General features: G+C 42.3%; 1 protein-coding gene across 1 annotated transcript; it reads left to right on the forward strand.

Moving 5' to 3' along the window:
- The first annotated feature begins 14,961 nt into the window (after positions 1–14,961).
- Positions 14,962–16,147, forward strand: LOC113273653 (putative expansin-A30). Its single transcript, XM_026523299.1, has 3 exons — positions 14,962–15,177; positions 15,306–15,621; positions 15,724–16,147. The coding sequence occupies exons 1-3, from the start codon at positions 14,982–14,984 to the stop codon at positions 16,043–16,045; spliced, it is 834 nt and encodes a 277-aa protein (XP_026379084.1). The 5' UTR covers positions 14,962–14,981; the 3' UTR covers positions 16,046–16,147.
- Positions 16,148–16,409: the final 262 nt, after the last annotated feature.

The raw sequence follows: 16,409 nt of genomic DNA on the forward strand, positions 1-16,409 counted from the left end.
CCAAAACGAAGGCGTGCGACGATCAATAACCACCCTTCAATCCTAGATGCAAATCCTAGCCGTCCAAGGTCGCCAAACAACGCATGGTAACCTTTGGCCCAAAACCCTAGTTTTGGCCACGCCAAACCATGCCAAGGCATGCCATGCCACATGTGCCAATGGAATGCCAACCACCTTGCCGCGCCATACCATTACGACCTTCCCTATGCGACTACCAAAACGAAGGCCTGCAACAATCAACGACCACTCTTTCATCTAAGGTGCAGATCTTAGCCGTCCAAGGTTACCAGCTAACGCATGGCAACCTTTGGCCCTAGTTTGGTCGCGCCTAAACAAAGCCAAAACCCTAACTTTTGGCCACGCCTAAACTAGACCATATTAAAGCCATACTGATCATGCTTTCATGTCACTGGCTACCAAACGAAGGGTTGCAATAATCAGCGGCTACCTTTCCTCTTAAGATGCAAAATCTCGACCGTCGAAGGTCACCACCGAGCCAGCAAGTCTCCCAAGCTCAACTTGCAAAAAAACGACAACGTGCTACATGTTTTCCACGAAAACACTCGAGACATCAACGCATGTCACAAACTGGGGGATGCTCATTGGGTATTGGTTTGGCGGTTTACAGCGTGCGGTGTGCACTACGCCCGTTATAAAAAAGTGTCATAAGGAAGAGGCGGTTAGTAAATACAGGGAGTAATGGTGAAACGCTTTCTTTTATGGAATATCAATTCCATGCGTTACCGGTTACCACCTCCTCCCATTTACTCACCCGTTTTCCATTTCTTAATGAGACCAGCGTACGTTTCACTTCGATTTGTATAAATAGGCATTACCTATTTCCACCGAACAACAAGTTTGGGCCAGGAGCATACAACACTCAGAAATCACTTGTTAGCTTTCCCATTTGTTAGCTTTCACTTTCTGATACAAGTCAAACAACTACTCTTCCAGAATCAACTATTCTGGTCTCAACACTCTCTTCGCTTCCCTCCCCAAAACCAACCCTTGTCCTTCACTTTGTGACCGAAGAAATTCTGGAACGGCCATTTCATGGTTTAGGCCGGATTTGTATAGATTGATCTCTCGAATGTAAAGTACTCCCTTGCAGTACATTGTTTAGGGTTTAAGCTTGTTTCTCACCCATAACACACGAAATTACCGAAACCATCAGAAACTGTTTTCACCCTCAAACAATTGGCGACCACAGTGGGAGATTGATCTTTCGGTTACGCTGTCAATTTTCAACTCTCGATCTCATCGTTCGACTCAGGTCTCGGGACGATAGAGACAAATGATCCGACCAGGGATCAACAACTCAGTTACCAGGCGGCCTAGTTACCAGTCATGACACGACAAGGGGATGACTGGGGACTTCCAAGGTGGTAAAAGCAAACGAGCCGCTCAGGGATCGACGAATTGATTATCAGATGACTCAGGGACGACTGGGGACTTTTCCACAATCACGACGGCGCTTCCCACAAAACTCGGACTAGCACGAAGATCCATTTTTCGTTAGGAGAGCCAAAAGAAAAAACCGATTTATTCCAAATAATAATCCAAAACCCTCATGGGTGACAATTTCCTACCAATCCAAAAACCAGAAAAAGCCGAACCATAAACTAGGCGTTTCTTTGCCTTTCAAATAAAAAAAAAAACTAAGGAAAGGAGGTTCAGAAAAAATAAAACGCTCAAGGAAAATCACTCAACAACGACCTGCTCTTCTTGGAGAAAGCCTCCTTCGTGCTTTCGAGAGCCGCCCGTTTCAGCTTCAGCTCCCTGGAAAACCTCTTGATCTCCGCCTCATGTTGTGCGGCCTCATCCACTTAAGGACCTTTAACCGCCGTAGCCTGCAACTTTTTGATCTCAGAGAAACCTTCAACAAACCAGTGAATGTTGAACCCATGGTCTACGCACACATCACGATGGAACTTCCAGCTTGCGACCACGTCATCAGAAACGGTATGGCCAGTCACCTTGCACATGTCGTCGATCGAAAATAAAGATTCCTCCACACGCTTGACTAGAGCAAACCGACTAGTGACCCTTTTGGTTGTGGCGATGTGTCCATACCTTTCCCATATCTTGGTATATAACGTCTCTTATTTAGCTGGCACGCTGAAGCCACCGACCAACACATGATCTGGATAAGGAACCAGGAATGGAGGAGAAAAGGTAGTACCCGGAACTGAATCAGCAACCAGCAAGGGATTCCTAACTATAATTGTGCCAGCGGACACTAGAGTACTCTCCATTGTCTGAGTCGCGACAACACTTTCATCTCGATCAACCTCTGTTTCAAGGTCACCAGGTGAAGCTGCCACGATTGGAGACAAAGTTGTATCTCCACAAGTCTCTGTCTCGGGACCATCTTCAGAAATGGCTTCCCCCTATGATATCTCGGATTAGATATTTTCCAAAAATATGAGAGAGAGGTAAGAAGGAAAAACGTGTAGGAAACTCACTGATTCGCTTTCAGACCGACTAAAAGAAGATTCAGCACTACTGTCGGAAAAACTATTCTCGCCGCCACTGGACTCCGAACTTTCTTCCTTCTCGGATTCCCCTTCACCATGGATAGGTTCTGCATCACCGCCATTCGTCTCGAGAAACGTTGTATTCTGACAACTTGCAAGTTTGGCGAAGGCGTTCACACTGCTGAGACCCTGGACAAAGCGCCAAGACGGATATTCAGGAATGAAATAAAGATTTACACAATTCAGTTAAGCCAGCGAGAAGGTGATGCCTACCCGGATGTTGGGAGAATTGAAAGTCACGAGGGCCGCCGGATCTGCCGAAATCGACCGAAAGCCACCTGCACGATTCTTTGATCGCCGCTCCCTCGCTTGGGGGCTGTCCGTATCTGGACTAGACGACTTGCGTTTAGTTAAAGAAGGATCCCTCAGCAACGTATGCTTCTCCAAAATCGCAGGAGTAGGCTTACCACGGGTATTGTCCACTAGCTTTCACAAATTTCTGGATGACAAGGAACTCACTCTGCTAGAATGTGTTATACTTGGAGGTAGTCGAAGGATTTCTTTCCGAAAATAATAAAGGAAGACTTTTACCCGGCATGAGAACACTTGCATCAAGAACGGCTGGTAACGAGTCCTTTGGAGCTACTGGCTGACGAACAAGAGGGACCCCTTGGTCGAAACCCATATGCCGAGCTGCTCGATCAATATTGTAAGAGAGTGCCTGACACGAGCCTCGAAAGAAATACGTTACATAACCAGACGTACAACTTCGCATGAATACAACCTCTCCAGCGCTCATATTCTTTTCGTCAGAGAGCAAAGACATGTTCGGAGCAGGAGCAAAAGTGTTAACCTGAACTATGGAGTCATGCACCGGAGCCCACAGATGAAAGTTGACCGCGTACGAATTGTCGAGGAAATCAACCAGGTTTGAACCGGCTTTTGGGCGCCTATTCGACCAGCGAAGTATCCTCGAACCACCACAAGACTCGGGAAGTGAGGCCAACGGTTTAGGAGCGTATCTTTCGAAATGCTCCCATAACCATGCATGGAGAAAAGCGGCATGAACATACGAGTCCACTTTCATGTAACCATTTGAAGCGCGCATGTCTGCAACCAGATGATCCAAGTGTGTGCACAGAGAACCGAGAAACAAGCCGCCAATAGGGAGAACGACACCTTTCGCTAATTTTATGGTAAATTTGATAAGTTCTGGCCTTATCTCCTTCTTACCAGAGCCATCATCGAAAATATCTCTGGATAACCAAAGAGCCAAGAATGCAGCGACATGAAGCATACTATTCTTTTGATCCGGTTCCAACTCATCAGGAAACCATTGAGATACCCACCAGTTGTAGAAACACCTTGTCTCATTTTCTTTCCGAACGAACCCTTTCGACTTTGCAACCAGAGCGGCACACGATTCTTCTTCATCTTCTGACAACTTGATATTGAGGTTTCATGTTATGGGAAGATTCAGCAGAACGGCCGCACTTTCTAAGGAGATAGTCATTTCACCCCACCTGCATATGGCCGTCTGTGTATCTGGACACCATCTGGAGATGAAATCAACCAAACCCGGGATATCTTTCCTAATTTGAGGTGCTGCAGAAGCCGCGACAGCATCAATGATTTGTGCCTTGGTCAAGCTAGCTCTTACGCAGTCTTGGCTTATCATGAATTGCATCCACTTGTCAAAGGAACACAATGGAATCACGGGGTTTTTAAAGTTAACGGGAGAAGCGGAATACTCTTTCCTCTGAAGGCAAAACCGTATTACGTTCCCTGGCGGAACCGACCGAGCCCCTCCTTCACTCTCTGGACCGGTCAGAAGAATCGACACATGCTTGGGATGATTTCTCCTGGCAGAAAATATCGTGAAAAATTCATCATCCACGTTTGTCTTGGAGTTTCCAACGTCCTTTGGTACGGCAGGGCTTTCCTCAGGTGACATCCTAACAAAATTTTCTACGCTGCTTTCGCTGTCGAAGTGACGACACTGAAAACAAAACGAAGAGAAGTTACTACAAGGGGCACAAAAGCTATTTTTTCGACAATGAAGAATCCATTTCAGGCGCCAGCCAACTTTGTTTTTAAATCACAAGTCATAACATGCACTACAGAAGAAATAGAGGCCAGCAAACCCTACGTCGCCACGAAAAACTCGCCTCTTACCAAAGCCGTACCTTGTAGCAGAAAGTACACACTCGACTAAGAAGGCGCGCCCCCACTGTGGAGACAATGCACACGGCCACACCTAGGAAAAGGAGGAAACCCTAAAGACTAGGTTTTCGCTGGACAGGAATTGGTGGCAGTCACCTGCCCGTGCATACCTACTTGGCATAATAATGGAGGTGGCTAACATTATCGCGGTGTTCACTCTAAGATATTTCTACAAATTTATGGAAGGTATGCCTACGGCTAGGGTTTACACCAACACATAAGAACAATATTTCTACAAGTTCATGAAAGGTACACCTATGGCTAGGGTTTGCAACAATAAAAAAAAGAAAAGAAAAGAGATCGAAAGAGAAGTGCTGGAGTACGTACCTGGAATATGCTTGCCCGCTTTGCCGCTCTGCTGCTAGCCCAAGGACGTGAGAACAAAGATACAAAATAAAAAAGGAGAGCAAACCCTTTCATAGGCGTGACACTTTTGGAATTTGATTAAGGAAGGGGTTTCCCATTTTAGTCGCGAACGAAAAGAGGCAACCGGTCCCGCAATGGCAAACCACATGATGCCAACAGTACGCGTCCAAGCTGAGCAGCGCCAAACTTACACGCCACACCAAGACAGCGCCCGCACCAAGTTTACGCCTGCGGCTCCATTCCTAGCCAATCCAAAGCATGCGGATCCATTCCTATCCAGTACAACGCATGCGTTTTCATTCCTAGCCAGTACAACGCATGCGGCTCCATTCCAAGCCAATCCAACGCATGCGGCTCCATTCCAAGCCAATGCAACACTAACAGCTTCATTCCAATCCGATCCAATGCCCAATAATCCACGTCATGCCTTGCCTCACGGTGCCCTAACAGTCCGCGCCATACCACGCCAGCACCGAGCCAACGTGCACGCCCAGCCAACGTCCATGCACAGCCAACGTCCGAGCCTAAGCCAGTGCCCAGGCCAAGCTTACGATAACCGCTCCATTGCAAGCCGATCAACACTAACGGCTTCATTCCAAGCCGATCCAATTCCCAATAATCCACGTCATGCCTTGCCTCACGGTGCCCTAACAGTCCGCGCCATACCATGCCAGCACCGAGCCAACGTGCACACCCAGCCAACGTTCATGCACAACCAACGTCTGAGCCTAAGCCAGTGCCCACGCCAAGCTTACGCTAACGGCTCCATTGCAATCCGACCAACGCTAACGGCTCCATCACTAACGGCTCCCATTCCAAGCTGATGCTAACATTCTTCATCTCAACCAACAACCACTTCTATTATTTCACGGTCAATCCAACAACGACACGGGTAGAATTCACACAAGGTCGCCAACACAAGAATCACGAATTCTCCTTACCTCTCGAAAAAGGTTAGCCGGGTCTTCCTGACCATCTTTCCATGACTTTCCGTTTCAATTTTTTCCTTGTCTGTCACCATCTTATGCTTACCTTGCAACAATGCTTCTGTTCCGAGCTAAGCAGGGGACTTAATGTTGATGGTGGTTTTTAGCTTAGGGTTAAAATCGTAAAACCGTACAACTCACATGACGTCACTATGACGATTAGCACATTTATTGAATCAATCAGCATGCCTACGTAATAATTATCGGGGTACCTTTTTTTATGGGTCATGTTCCACGGTAGAACCCTTAACATCGACTGACATCATCTATGCCAAATCCTAATTCTCATGCTACCGCGCCAAGGCATGCCAACCATGCCAGCCGCACCACTGTGCCAATGGCAAACCATGCCAGCCACATCTCCGCGCCAAGGCATTCCAACCATGCCATCCGCACCACTGTGCCAATGGAAAACCATGCCAGCCATATCTCCGCGCCAAGGCATGCCAACCATTCCATCCGCACCACTGTGCCAATGGCAAACCATGCTAGCCACATCTCCGCGCCAAGGCATGCCAACCATGCCAGAACAACCACTGTGCCAATGGAAAACCATGCCAAGCCAACTGCACCTTGCCTTGGCCCCACCATTCCAGCCGCACCACTGTCCTAATGGCAGACCATGCCAGCCATATCTCCGCGCCAAGGCATGCCAACCATGCCAGCCGCACCACTGTACCAATGGCAAACCATGCAAGCCACATCTCCGCGCCAAGGCATGCCAACCATGCCAAGCCAACCACACCTTTCCTTGGCCCCAACCATGCTAGCCGCACCATGCGCCAATGGCATGCCAAACCCTTGGCCCCAACATGCCAAGCAACCGCACCTTGCCTTGGCCCCAACCATGCTAGCCGCACCCTGCGCCAATGGCATGCCAAACCCTTGGCCCCACCATGCCAAGCCAACCGCACCTTGCCTTGGCCCCACCATGCCAAGCCGTCCGTGCCAAACACTTGGCCCCACTATGCCAAGCCGTCCACACCATTTGCCTTGGCCCCACCATGCCGGCCTTCCCTATGCGGCTACCAAAACGAAGGCGTGCGACGATCAACGGCCACCCTTCAATCCTATATGCAAATCCTAGTCGTCCAAGGTCGCCAAACAACGTATGGTAACATTTGTCCCAAAACCCTAGTTTTGGCCACGCCAAACCGCGCCAAGGCATGCCATGCCGCAAATGCCAATGGCATGCCAACCACCTTGCCACGCCATACCATTCCGGCCTTCCCTATGCAGCTACCAAAACGAAGGCGTGCGACAATCAACGACCACCCTTCAATCCTAGATGCAAATCCTATCCGTCCAAGGTCGCCAAACAACTCATGGTAACCTTTGGCCCAAAACCCTAGTTTTGGCCACGCCAAACCGTGCCAAGGCATGCCATGCCACATGTGCCAATGGAATGCCAACCACCTTGCCGCGCCATACCATTCCGGCCTTCCCTATGTGACTACTAAAACGAAGGCCTGCAACAATCAACGACCGCTCTTTCATCTAAGGTGCAGATCTTAGCCGTCCAAGGTTACCAGCTAACACATGACAACCTTTGGCCCTAGTTTGGTCGCGTCAAAACAGAGCCAAAACCCTAACTTTTGGCCGCACCTAAACTAGGCAATATTAAAGTCATACTGATCATGCTTTCATGTCACTGGCTACCAAATGAAGGGTTGCAATAATCAACGACTACCTTTCCTCTTAAGATGCAAAATCTCGACCATCGAAGGTCACCACCGAGCCGGCAAGTCTCCCAAGCTCAACTTGCCAGATAACAACAACGTGCTACATGTTTTCCATGAAAACACTCGAGACATCAACGCATGTCACAAACTGGGGGATGCTCATTGGGTATTGGTTTGGCGGTTTACAGCGTGCGGCGTACACTACGCCTGTTATAAAAAAGTGTCATAAGGATGAGGCGGTTAGTAAATACAGGGAGTAATGGTGAAACGCTTTCTTTTATGGAACATCAATTCCAGGCGTTACCGGTTACCACCTCCTCCCATTTACTCACCCGTTTTCCATTTCTTAATGAGACCAGCGTACGTTTCACTTTGACTTGTATAAATAGGCATTACCTATTTCCACCGAACAACAAGTTTGGGCCAGGAGCATACAACACTCAGAAATCACTTGTTAGCTTTCCCATTTGTTAGCTTTCACTTTCTGATACAAGTCAAACAACTACTCTTCCAGAATCAACTATCCTGGTCTCAACACTTTCTTCGCTTCCCTCCCCAAAACCAACCCTTCTCCTTCACTTTGTGACCGAAGCAATTCTGGAACAACCATTTCTTGGTTTAGGCCGGATTTGTATAGATTGATCTCTCGAATGTAAATTACTCCCTTGCAGTACATTGTTTAGGGTTTAAGCTTGTTTCTCACCCACAACACACGAAATTACCGAAACCAGCAGAAACTGTTTTCACCCTCAAACACCAGTGGATGACAATGACGCAATATTGTTGATACCGATGTGTCTACAAGACGTGGATCAGAAACCCTTCCATTGGGTGCTTCTTACATTGATACGTGGAAGGTGGTTGATCTTCAACACCATTTATCACTACAAAAAATACAACGAGCAGTACAATGTCATGGTCCAAACATTGACTCCAGTCCTGAACCAAATGGGTATAAAAGATGTTGAGACAGGCGGACCAGTAACTACAATTTTAGACCATTACACGGTACCAAAACAACGGGGTTTGGACTGCGCAGTGTACGTCTGCTTGCTCATGAAGTTTGTGGTGAAGCGTGGAGAATGATGGGATCTAGATGGTAAGATCCAATACCATGAGAACATAAACAGGAAGAGAGCGAAGATTGCTTCCAGGATGTTAGCTGAATTCGGTTCATGGAAACCAACTTTGGAAGAAGGTAAGCAAGTTCAAGAACTTACAGACTCAGTCGAAGATGTACTCAACATTCAAGATTCTGTTGAACCATCAGAAGGTAACAAAGTACAAGAAATTACAGACTCAGTCGAAGAGGTACTCAACATACAATATTCTGTTGAACCATTAGATTAGTGCAAACACACTTAGGTGTAGTTTAACATATGCTGGTAAGTAATTTAGTTAATCTGTGTGGGTTTGCTAATTTATTTAAACTGTTAGTTTGAAAAGACATCTTTTAGTTACTGTAAATCTATGTCCGAAAGTCTGTTTATATTCTCAAACAATTTGGAGGATATTTTTAGTTCTAGTTTGTTATGAATTAATGTTACTATTAGTTATGAAAGTGATTATCAAGTGAATGAATGGTTTGGTTATGAAAGTGAATGAATGTTGGTAGTAAAGATTGTAGGTATGCTCATCTAATGGAGTTAACTTGAAAATACAGATAAAACCATGAAATTTTTTTCTTTTTATTGAGCATCAACAATGGGAGTTGATCCATTTGTGGGATTAACAATGGAAGTTGATCCAAAAAATCAATGGGTCAAAAAAATAATTGATGACTAACTGATTGGTTTCACATAAAGTGAATGAATGTTGGTAGTAAAGATTGCAGTTATGCTCAACTAATGGAGTTAACTTGTAAATACAGATAAAACCATGCAAAACTTTTCTTTTCAGTAAGTATCAACAATGGAAGTTGATGCAGTAAGAGGGATCAACATTGGAAGTTGATGCCATGACTTGGATCAACATTAACATGTTGATACTGTTTACATAGTAAAGCTTGCAGGTATACACAACTAAAGTAGTTAACTTGTAACCATGCAAATTTTTTCTTTTCAGCAAGCCTCAACAAATGGAAGTTGATCCAGTAATGGCATCAACATTGATATGTTGATACAGTTTATATAGTAATTTTTCCTGTAAAAAAACCGGTAAACCTGCAAACTGACATAAACTGACAAGAATAACATTCATAAACAAATAAAAACAGAATGTATGTCATTAGAAACACAGGAAATCCAACAAGAAAATATAGGGAAAGCATAAAAATAACTAACATCCATGTTGATCATTCAAGAACTAGCATAAAAAGGTAAAAAGGAAGTTCAGAGAAATAGTAAAACAACCAGTAAAACTTCAGAACAACATCCTCCTCAAAAAGTTGATCATCCTGGAATTAGATCCCTACGAAACACTGGTGCATGAGGAGCCAAAGGAGCTCTGCGACATCTACGACGGTTGTGGAAGGCAAGTCTCCCACACTGGCCAGACTTCCTTTTCTTGCGAACTTTCTCTCGAGAACCCTTGTACCTTGAAGTAGTTGGCCTTCCAGCTGACGCTCGACCACCATTGGGAGGCAAGACATAATATTTTTCATTAATTTTAGGAGGCCTTTCATGGTCGGGAATAGGATAGATAGGACGAGCATACAAACCTCTATAGTACTCAGTGGTATAATACGGACTGATGTGCTTGTAAGGTTCGTCTGGCCCAATCTTCAACATCGCTTTCATCGAATGGGTGAAAGGGAAACTATGCTTCTGCCACCAATTGCAAGTGCAAGTCCTAGCATCCAAATCGACCATGTGCTTTCCAGTAGGAGAAATTATTTCAAAGACTTTATCACTTGATCTCCTAAACTTGTAGAAACGGCAGTCGGTCACCCTCTTGTTGAGCCTAGCTTGCATCCGGGGAGTAATTCTAGAATTCCACTTACTAGACTCCACCAACCTCTGTAGTTATTCTCCATTACCTTAGCACGAATACAATCCACAAGCTCTAGCGCTGGGAGACGCTTATCATGCTTGATAACACTATTAAAACTCTCCGCAATATTCGATGTGTTCTCACCAAACCTTTCTCCTTGAAAAGCATAAGATGCCCAGTTCTCGAATGGAATCTTTACCATCCAATCAATCACTGAATCAAGCTTGAGATTGCTCATACTCTTGGCAGCAGCAAAAAACTTCTCATTTGTTAAGGCAGTGTAACACTCTTCAAACAATTTCACAGCAGTTTGCCTGCTCTTACCCTTTGGAACCGGAATATTACCTTTCATGTGGTACAAACAGTAAGAATGGTAAGCCTTTGGGAAGATAATAGGGACATGCTTCAAAAGGCCAGCTCCACGGTCTGATATGATGGTCAGTGGACGGTCTTCCCTAATAATACCCTTCAGGTTGGTTAAGAATCATTCCCAACTCTCACAATTTTCGCAAGGTACAATACCAAAAGCAACTGGATAGATCTCTATAAGATACAAAAAAAAAAAAACAAAGATTCAAAAAGTAATACACAAAAACTGAAATCCATGAACAAGTTATTGGGTGAACAACAAAACTTATGGGATCAACAACAGCAGTTATGTGATCAACAACTGCAATTATGGGATCAACAACAAGAATTATGGGATTAAAAACAGAAGTTATGTGATCAACAACTGCAATTATGAGATCAACAACAAAAGTTATGGGATCAACAACAAGAATTAGTGGGAATTATGGGATTAAGAACATAAGTTATGTGATCAACAACTGCAATTATGGAACAACAACAAAAGTTGATACAAAAAAGGGATCAACAACTGCAATTATGGGATAAACAATAACAGTTATGGTATCAACATTTGAAAATAATGGATCAACAACAATAATTATGGGATCAAACAACAATGATTATGGGATGAACAAAGTTATGTGATCCATAGAATTGAAATCTAGGGACATATAAGACTATATCGTGTGATTCAACAACTAAAGTTGAAACACTTAATACTTAAAAAAGAGAAAAAAGATTAAAAAACATACCTTGGTTACCAGTTTTCCCACGAGCAACCATAAGACCTCCCTTAAACTTCCCAGTGAGAAAAGTGCAATCAATAAATATCATCGGACGACAATAATTATTGAAACCAGTAATGGAAGCTTCGAAAGCAACAAAAAACCTCTGGAACTGCTTCGTTACACCATCATACTCAAAGTTGATGACGCTTTCAGGATTATAACGTTCAATTGAGTCTTTATACCAAACAAAGTCTGAATAGTACTTGATGTCATCACCCCAAAGAGACTCTTTAGTGAACTGTAAACCATGGTATGCCTGACTATATGTGAGATCAATACCATATTCCTGATGGAGAAGATATTGGACATCAGCTGCAGTCTTCTTCTTCTTTGATGCTCGAAATTCATCTATTAAGATATCCTTCAAAAAAGACTTTGTCATCCTGACTTTTGCTGGATCAGAAGAAGCTAAATCACATGCATGCTCTCCGTGAAACATCTTGCACTGAAACACACCTTTGGTATTGGGAACGAGAGATGCATGAAACCTCCAGCTACAACTTTGACTTTTCTTGTGAAAACAACGCACAATTTAACGTTTCTTGTCACTCTTACATACTTCAAGTTTGTAACCACTATGATATTCATACTTCTTAACAGTATCACGACAATCAATTTTACTTTCAAAAACCTTCCCTACTCCGGTTAAGATGTTGACCCAAGCATCTGACTTTTTGGGGACCATTTTGACCAAAGATGAATCATCCGTCAAATCTTCTACAATAGCCACATCGTTGTTTGAAACACAACTTGATGATGACGAAGAAGGATCTACAGAAGAAGAAGATGGAACATACTCAACAACAATCTTAAACTGGATGTTAAACTTCACCACATCGATCCCTTTGGAGATGCAGTAGTAAATGAAAAACCTCAACTCCAAATCGTGATTGATCACATGTGATCTTCCATCTACAGTGTAACCAAAAACTACGAGGTCTTCAGGGACATAAGGCCAGTATTGTTTCACCACACTAATCATCTCGCTGACAGTAGTTGACTCTGAAACAACATGTGATACAGTCAAATTGGATACAGTGAACTCTGCAACAGCCATCTTTGGCCTGCAATAATAAAACAGTCAAATTGGATCAACAAATCTAATAAAACATAAAAACAATGTTGACACCATAATCTGTCAACAAAAAATGTTGATACAATAAAACAAAAGCTATCAACAACCATAATCAGCAAATTGTCCAGGTTATTGCATCAACAATGAAAGTTGATCCAACAAACCTGAATCAACAACCAATGTTGATCCAATAAAACAGATATCAACAACCATAATCAGAAATTTATCCAGGTTATTTGCATCAACAATGAAAGTTGATCCAACAAACCTTAATCAACAACCAATGTTGATACAAATAATCTGAATATGGTACAAATTTTCAGTATCAACAATGAAAATTCTATGTCAGCAACAAGGACTTTGATACAAAAAAACAGCATAAACAACATCATATATGTTACTACGCATCACATTAGTATGCGATCAGTGCAAATGTGAACCAGCAACATGAAATACTACATGAACATAAATGCTCCTTGATCAAAAATTCACCGCAAAGCATAAGAAAAAGCCTAAACCTAACCTAAGATACAAATTCAGATTACGTCGCACATCACTCGGGGGCTGCGCCCCCTCGTGAAAGATATATTCAACGTCGAACGTTAGATATGTAAACTGAGTATATAAACACTAACTTGTAACTTCTAATTGATTACACTAACTTCTAGCTACAAAATTATACCAAAACAGATCAACATCATGAAATTCTACTACTAATTCTCAGTTAACTAATTGATAATTCTCAACAAGTATACTCAAACAATCAGTATTATCCAAATAATTCTACTACTAACTCATCAGCAGTATGAAATACTCCAGAATAATTCAAAACTAAAACAAAATATTTCATGCAAAGTACATTGAAGCTAAAACTGAAACCTAACATTGTTATGAACCGATCTAAAACTCAAAACAACATAAATTCAAAAATCAAAAACCAGAGATTGGAGATTGAAGAATACCTGTTTAAGATATGAATGACGATCTCGAATTCAAATAATATGTAAGTGAACCAATCAATCCAGTAGAATCAAACACAAAGAATCGAATTTCCAAAATTTCGATCTCTGTAACAAAAAATACAAATAAAACTGAAATAAAAAAAACAGATTGAGATACTACAAATCGAACATGCAAATATAAAATAAATCACAACTCATCTTCAATCACGAATCAACATTACCAATTTGTTTAAGATTTAGAAAATTCTGTTGTTGATGAAGACACGATTTCAAATCTGATGAAGAAACAATTGATTCTGTTATTGATTACGATGTTGATGAAAATAGATTCAGTAATAGAAGAAAAAGATGATTTTATGCTGATTTAATCTGTAGAATTCACAGAAAAAATTTCGAATTTTTTTTCTCCTCCAGCTGACGAACAACTCTGTCTCTCTCTCGATATCTCGCGTCTTTCTTTCCGTTGAGTAAACTGGAGTTTGGTTTACGAACATTAATTATATAGAAAGGTTAATTTAGTAATCTCACCGAATTTTTAATGGGCCCCTGATGGGCTTTGAATGGAGAGGAGTATTTTTATTGCTTTATAAGGGTAATTTTGAAGCCCGTCAAAAATGAGTTATTTATATAATTCCCACAATAAAATATTGGTATAAAAAAAATTTTCTCTTGCAATTATACAGTTTCTTTGACAAAGAGGAATTGCCATTTTCAATCTACATTAGGTTAGTTGTGTTCACGTCATTAACCGGCCCATGAATCTTTCAATTTTCTTACTTTTTTTTGTCAACTTGAACTTAATAATCGTCAACTAAACTTGGCCTTTATCAAGAAAGAAATGAAGAAATGATTAAAAACCACTAATGAACATCTAATATTCTAATTTATTCTTAATCATCCACTTATCCTCCAATCGCTACACTTTGTACACTTATTCAATCTATGCAATCCGCATTTTCCTCCTATTAAACATTCCAGTGTACCTAAAGTACTCAGTTGACATAGAAAGGACTAACATACATGGGTGTCCACTAAGTACGGATGCCTTAATGGTTACCTGGTGCCTATATATATAGAGTACATTCCGTAGTGTAGATCACATCAAAACTTGAAAGCAGGGTGTTCAAATATACCTCTCAAACAATGGCTTTCTGTTTCTCCTTCAGCTCCTGCAATTCCATTAATTTCTTGCTTATCAGCATCGCCTTAAGTTTGCTGATCACGGAACCGACAATTACCCAAGCTGCAACTTATGGTTCCGTTGTTAAGTTTCGTGCCTCCTCATGGAAATATGCACATGCTACATTTTACGGCGATGAAACTGCTCGTGAAACAATGGGTATGTAACCGATATGAATGAAACACAATGACGTTTATGACAAATGATGCACATTTATATTAATTATGCAACCCTTATCTATGCAATTCCATCTAAATCTTATATGTGCGGTTTTGTCAATATTGCAGGCGGAGCTTGTGGGTATGGGAACTTGTTTGACAGTGGATATGGGACCAACACTGCAGCATTGAGCACAACATTGTTTAACAAGGGCTATGCATGTGGAACTTGTTTCCAAATGAAGTGTGTTAATTCCAAATGGTGTTATGGAGGTTCCCCATCTATAACTGTCACTGCTACAAACCTTTGCCCTCCTAACTGGTATCAAGATAGTAACAACGGTGGATGGTGCAACCCGCCTAGGACCCATTTCGACTTGGCCAAACCTGCTTTCATGAAATTCGCACAATGGAAAGCTGGCATTGTCCCTGTTACATACCGCAGGTACTTATATCATAAATTCGAGCATATTGGTAAATGAGATTTACTCATTTTGCTTAATTATAGCATTTGTTTACTTAACATGGTTATATTACTGTTTTGTAGGGTACCCTGTGCGAAACCTGGAGGACTCCGATTCAAGTTCCAAGGAAATGGGTATTGGTTATTAGTATATGTAATGAACGTTGCTGGAGGAGGAGATATATCAAACATGTGGGTGAAAGGAAGTAAATCAGGCAAATGGATCAGTATGAGTCATAATTGGGGTGCATCATACCAAGCATTTGCAGTTTTGGGAGGACAAGCTCTTTCATTCAGGGTTCAATCTTACAGTACTAAAGAAATCGTTACAGCTTCATATGTAGCACCTGCTAACTGGTATACAGGAATGACTTATAAGGCTAAGTCTTGGGAGAACTTTCACTAGTGAAAGTTGGTGCATATGACAGGGAAAATAAGGATTTCTCCCTTTAACCAGAGGAGTTAGTTTTTACGATTTTCAAGGTTTTTTTTTATAAATTACAAAGAATGCCCCACGGACAGTCGACCTTATTCTTAAAACTGACTGTTCGTTTGCGAGCTTGGCGAGTTGCGGTACTAGTGAAATAAGATTATTTTTGTATACGCATTCTCTCTGTTGCGCAATTTTTGTTTCAATTTCCTTAAAATTTTTGAGGTATGATTACATTTTGTAGGTTCCTTTAAACTGGATTATAAGGGAATGGATATTTGCAACAAAAAAAATTATGAATCCCTTGTAGTTGCGGAAAATCCCACAACTACACCTGTTG

The sequence above is a fragment of the Papaver somniferum genome, chromosome 4 (assembly GCF_003573695.1).
Source record: "Papaver somniferum cultivar HN1 chromosome 4, ASM357369v1, whole genome shotgun sequence".
Taxonomy (NCBI): domain Eukaryota; kingdom Viridiplantae; phylum Streptophyta; class Magnoliopsida; order Ranunculales; family Papaveraceae; genus Papaver; species Papaver somniferum.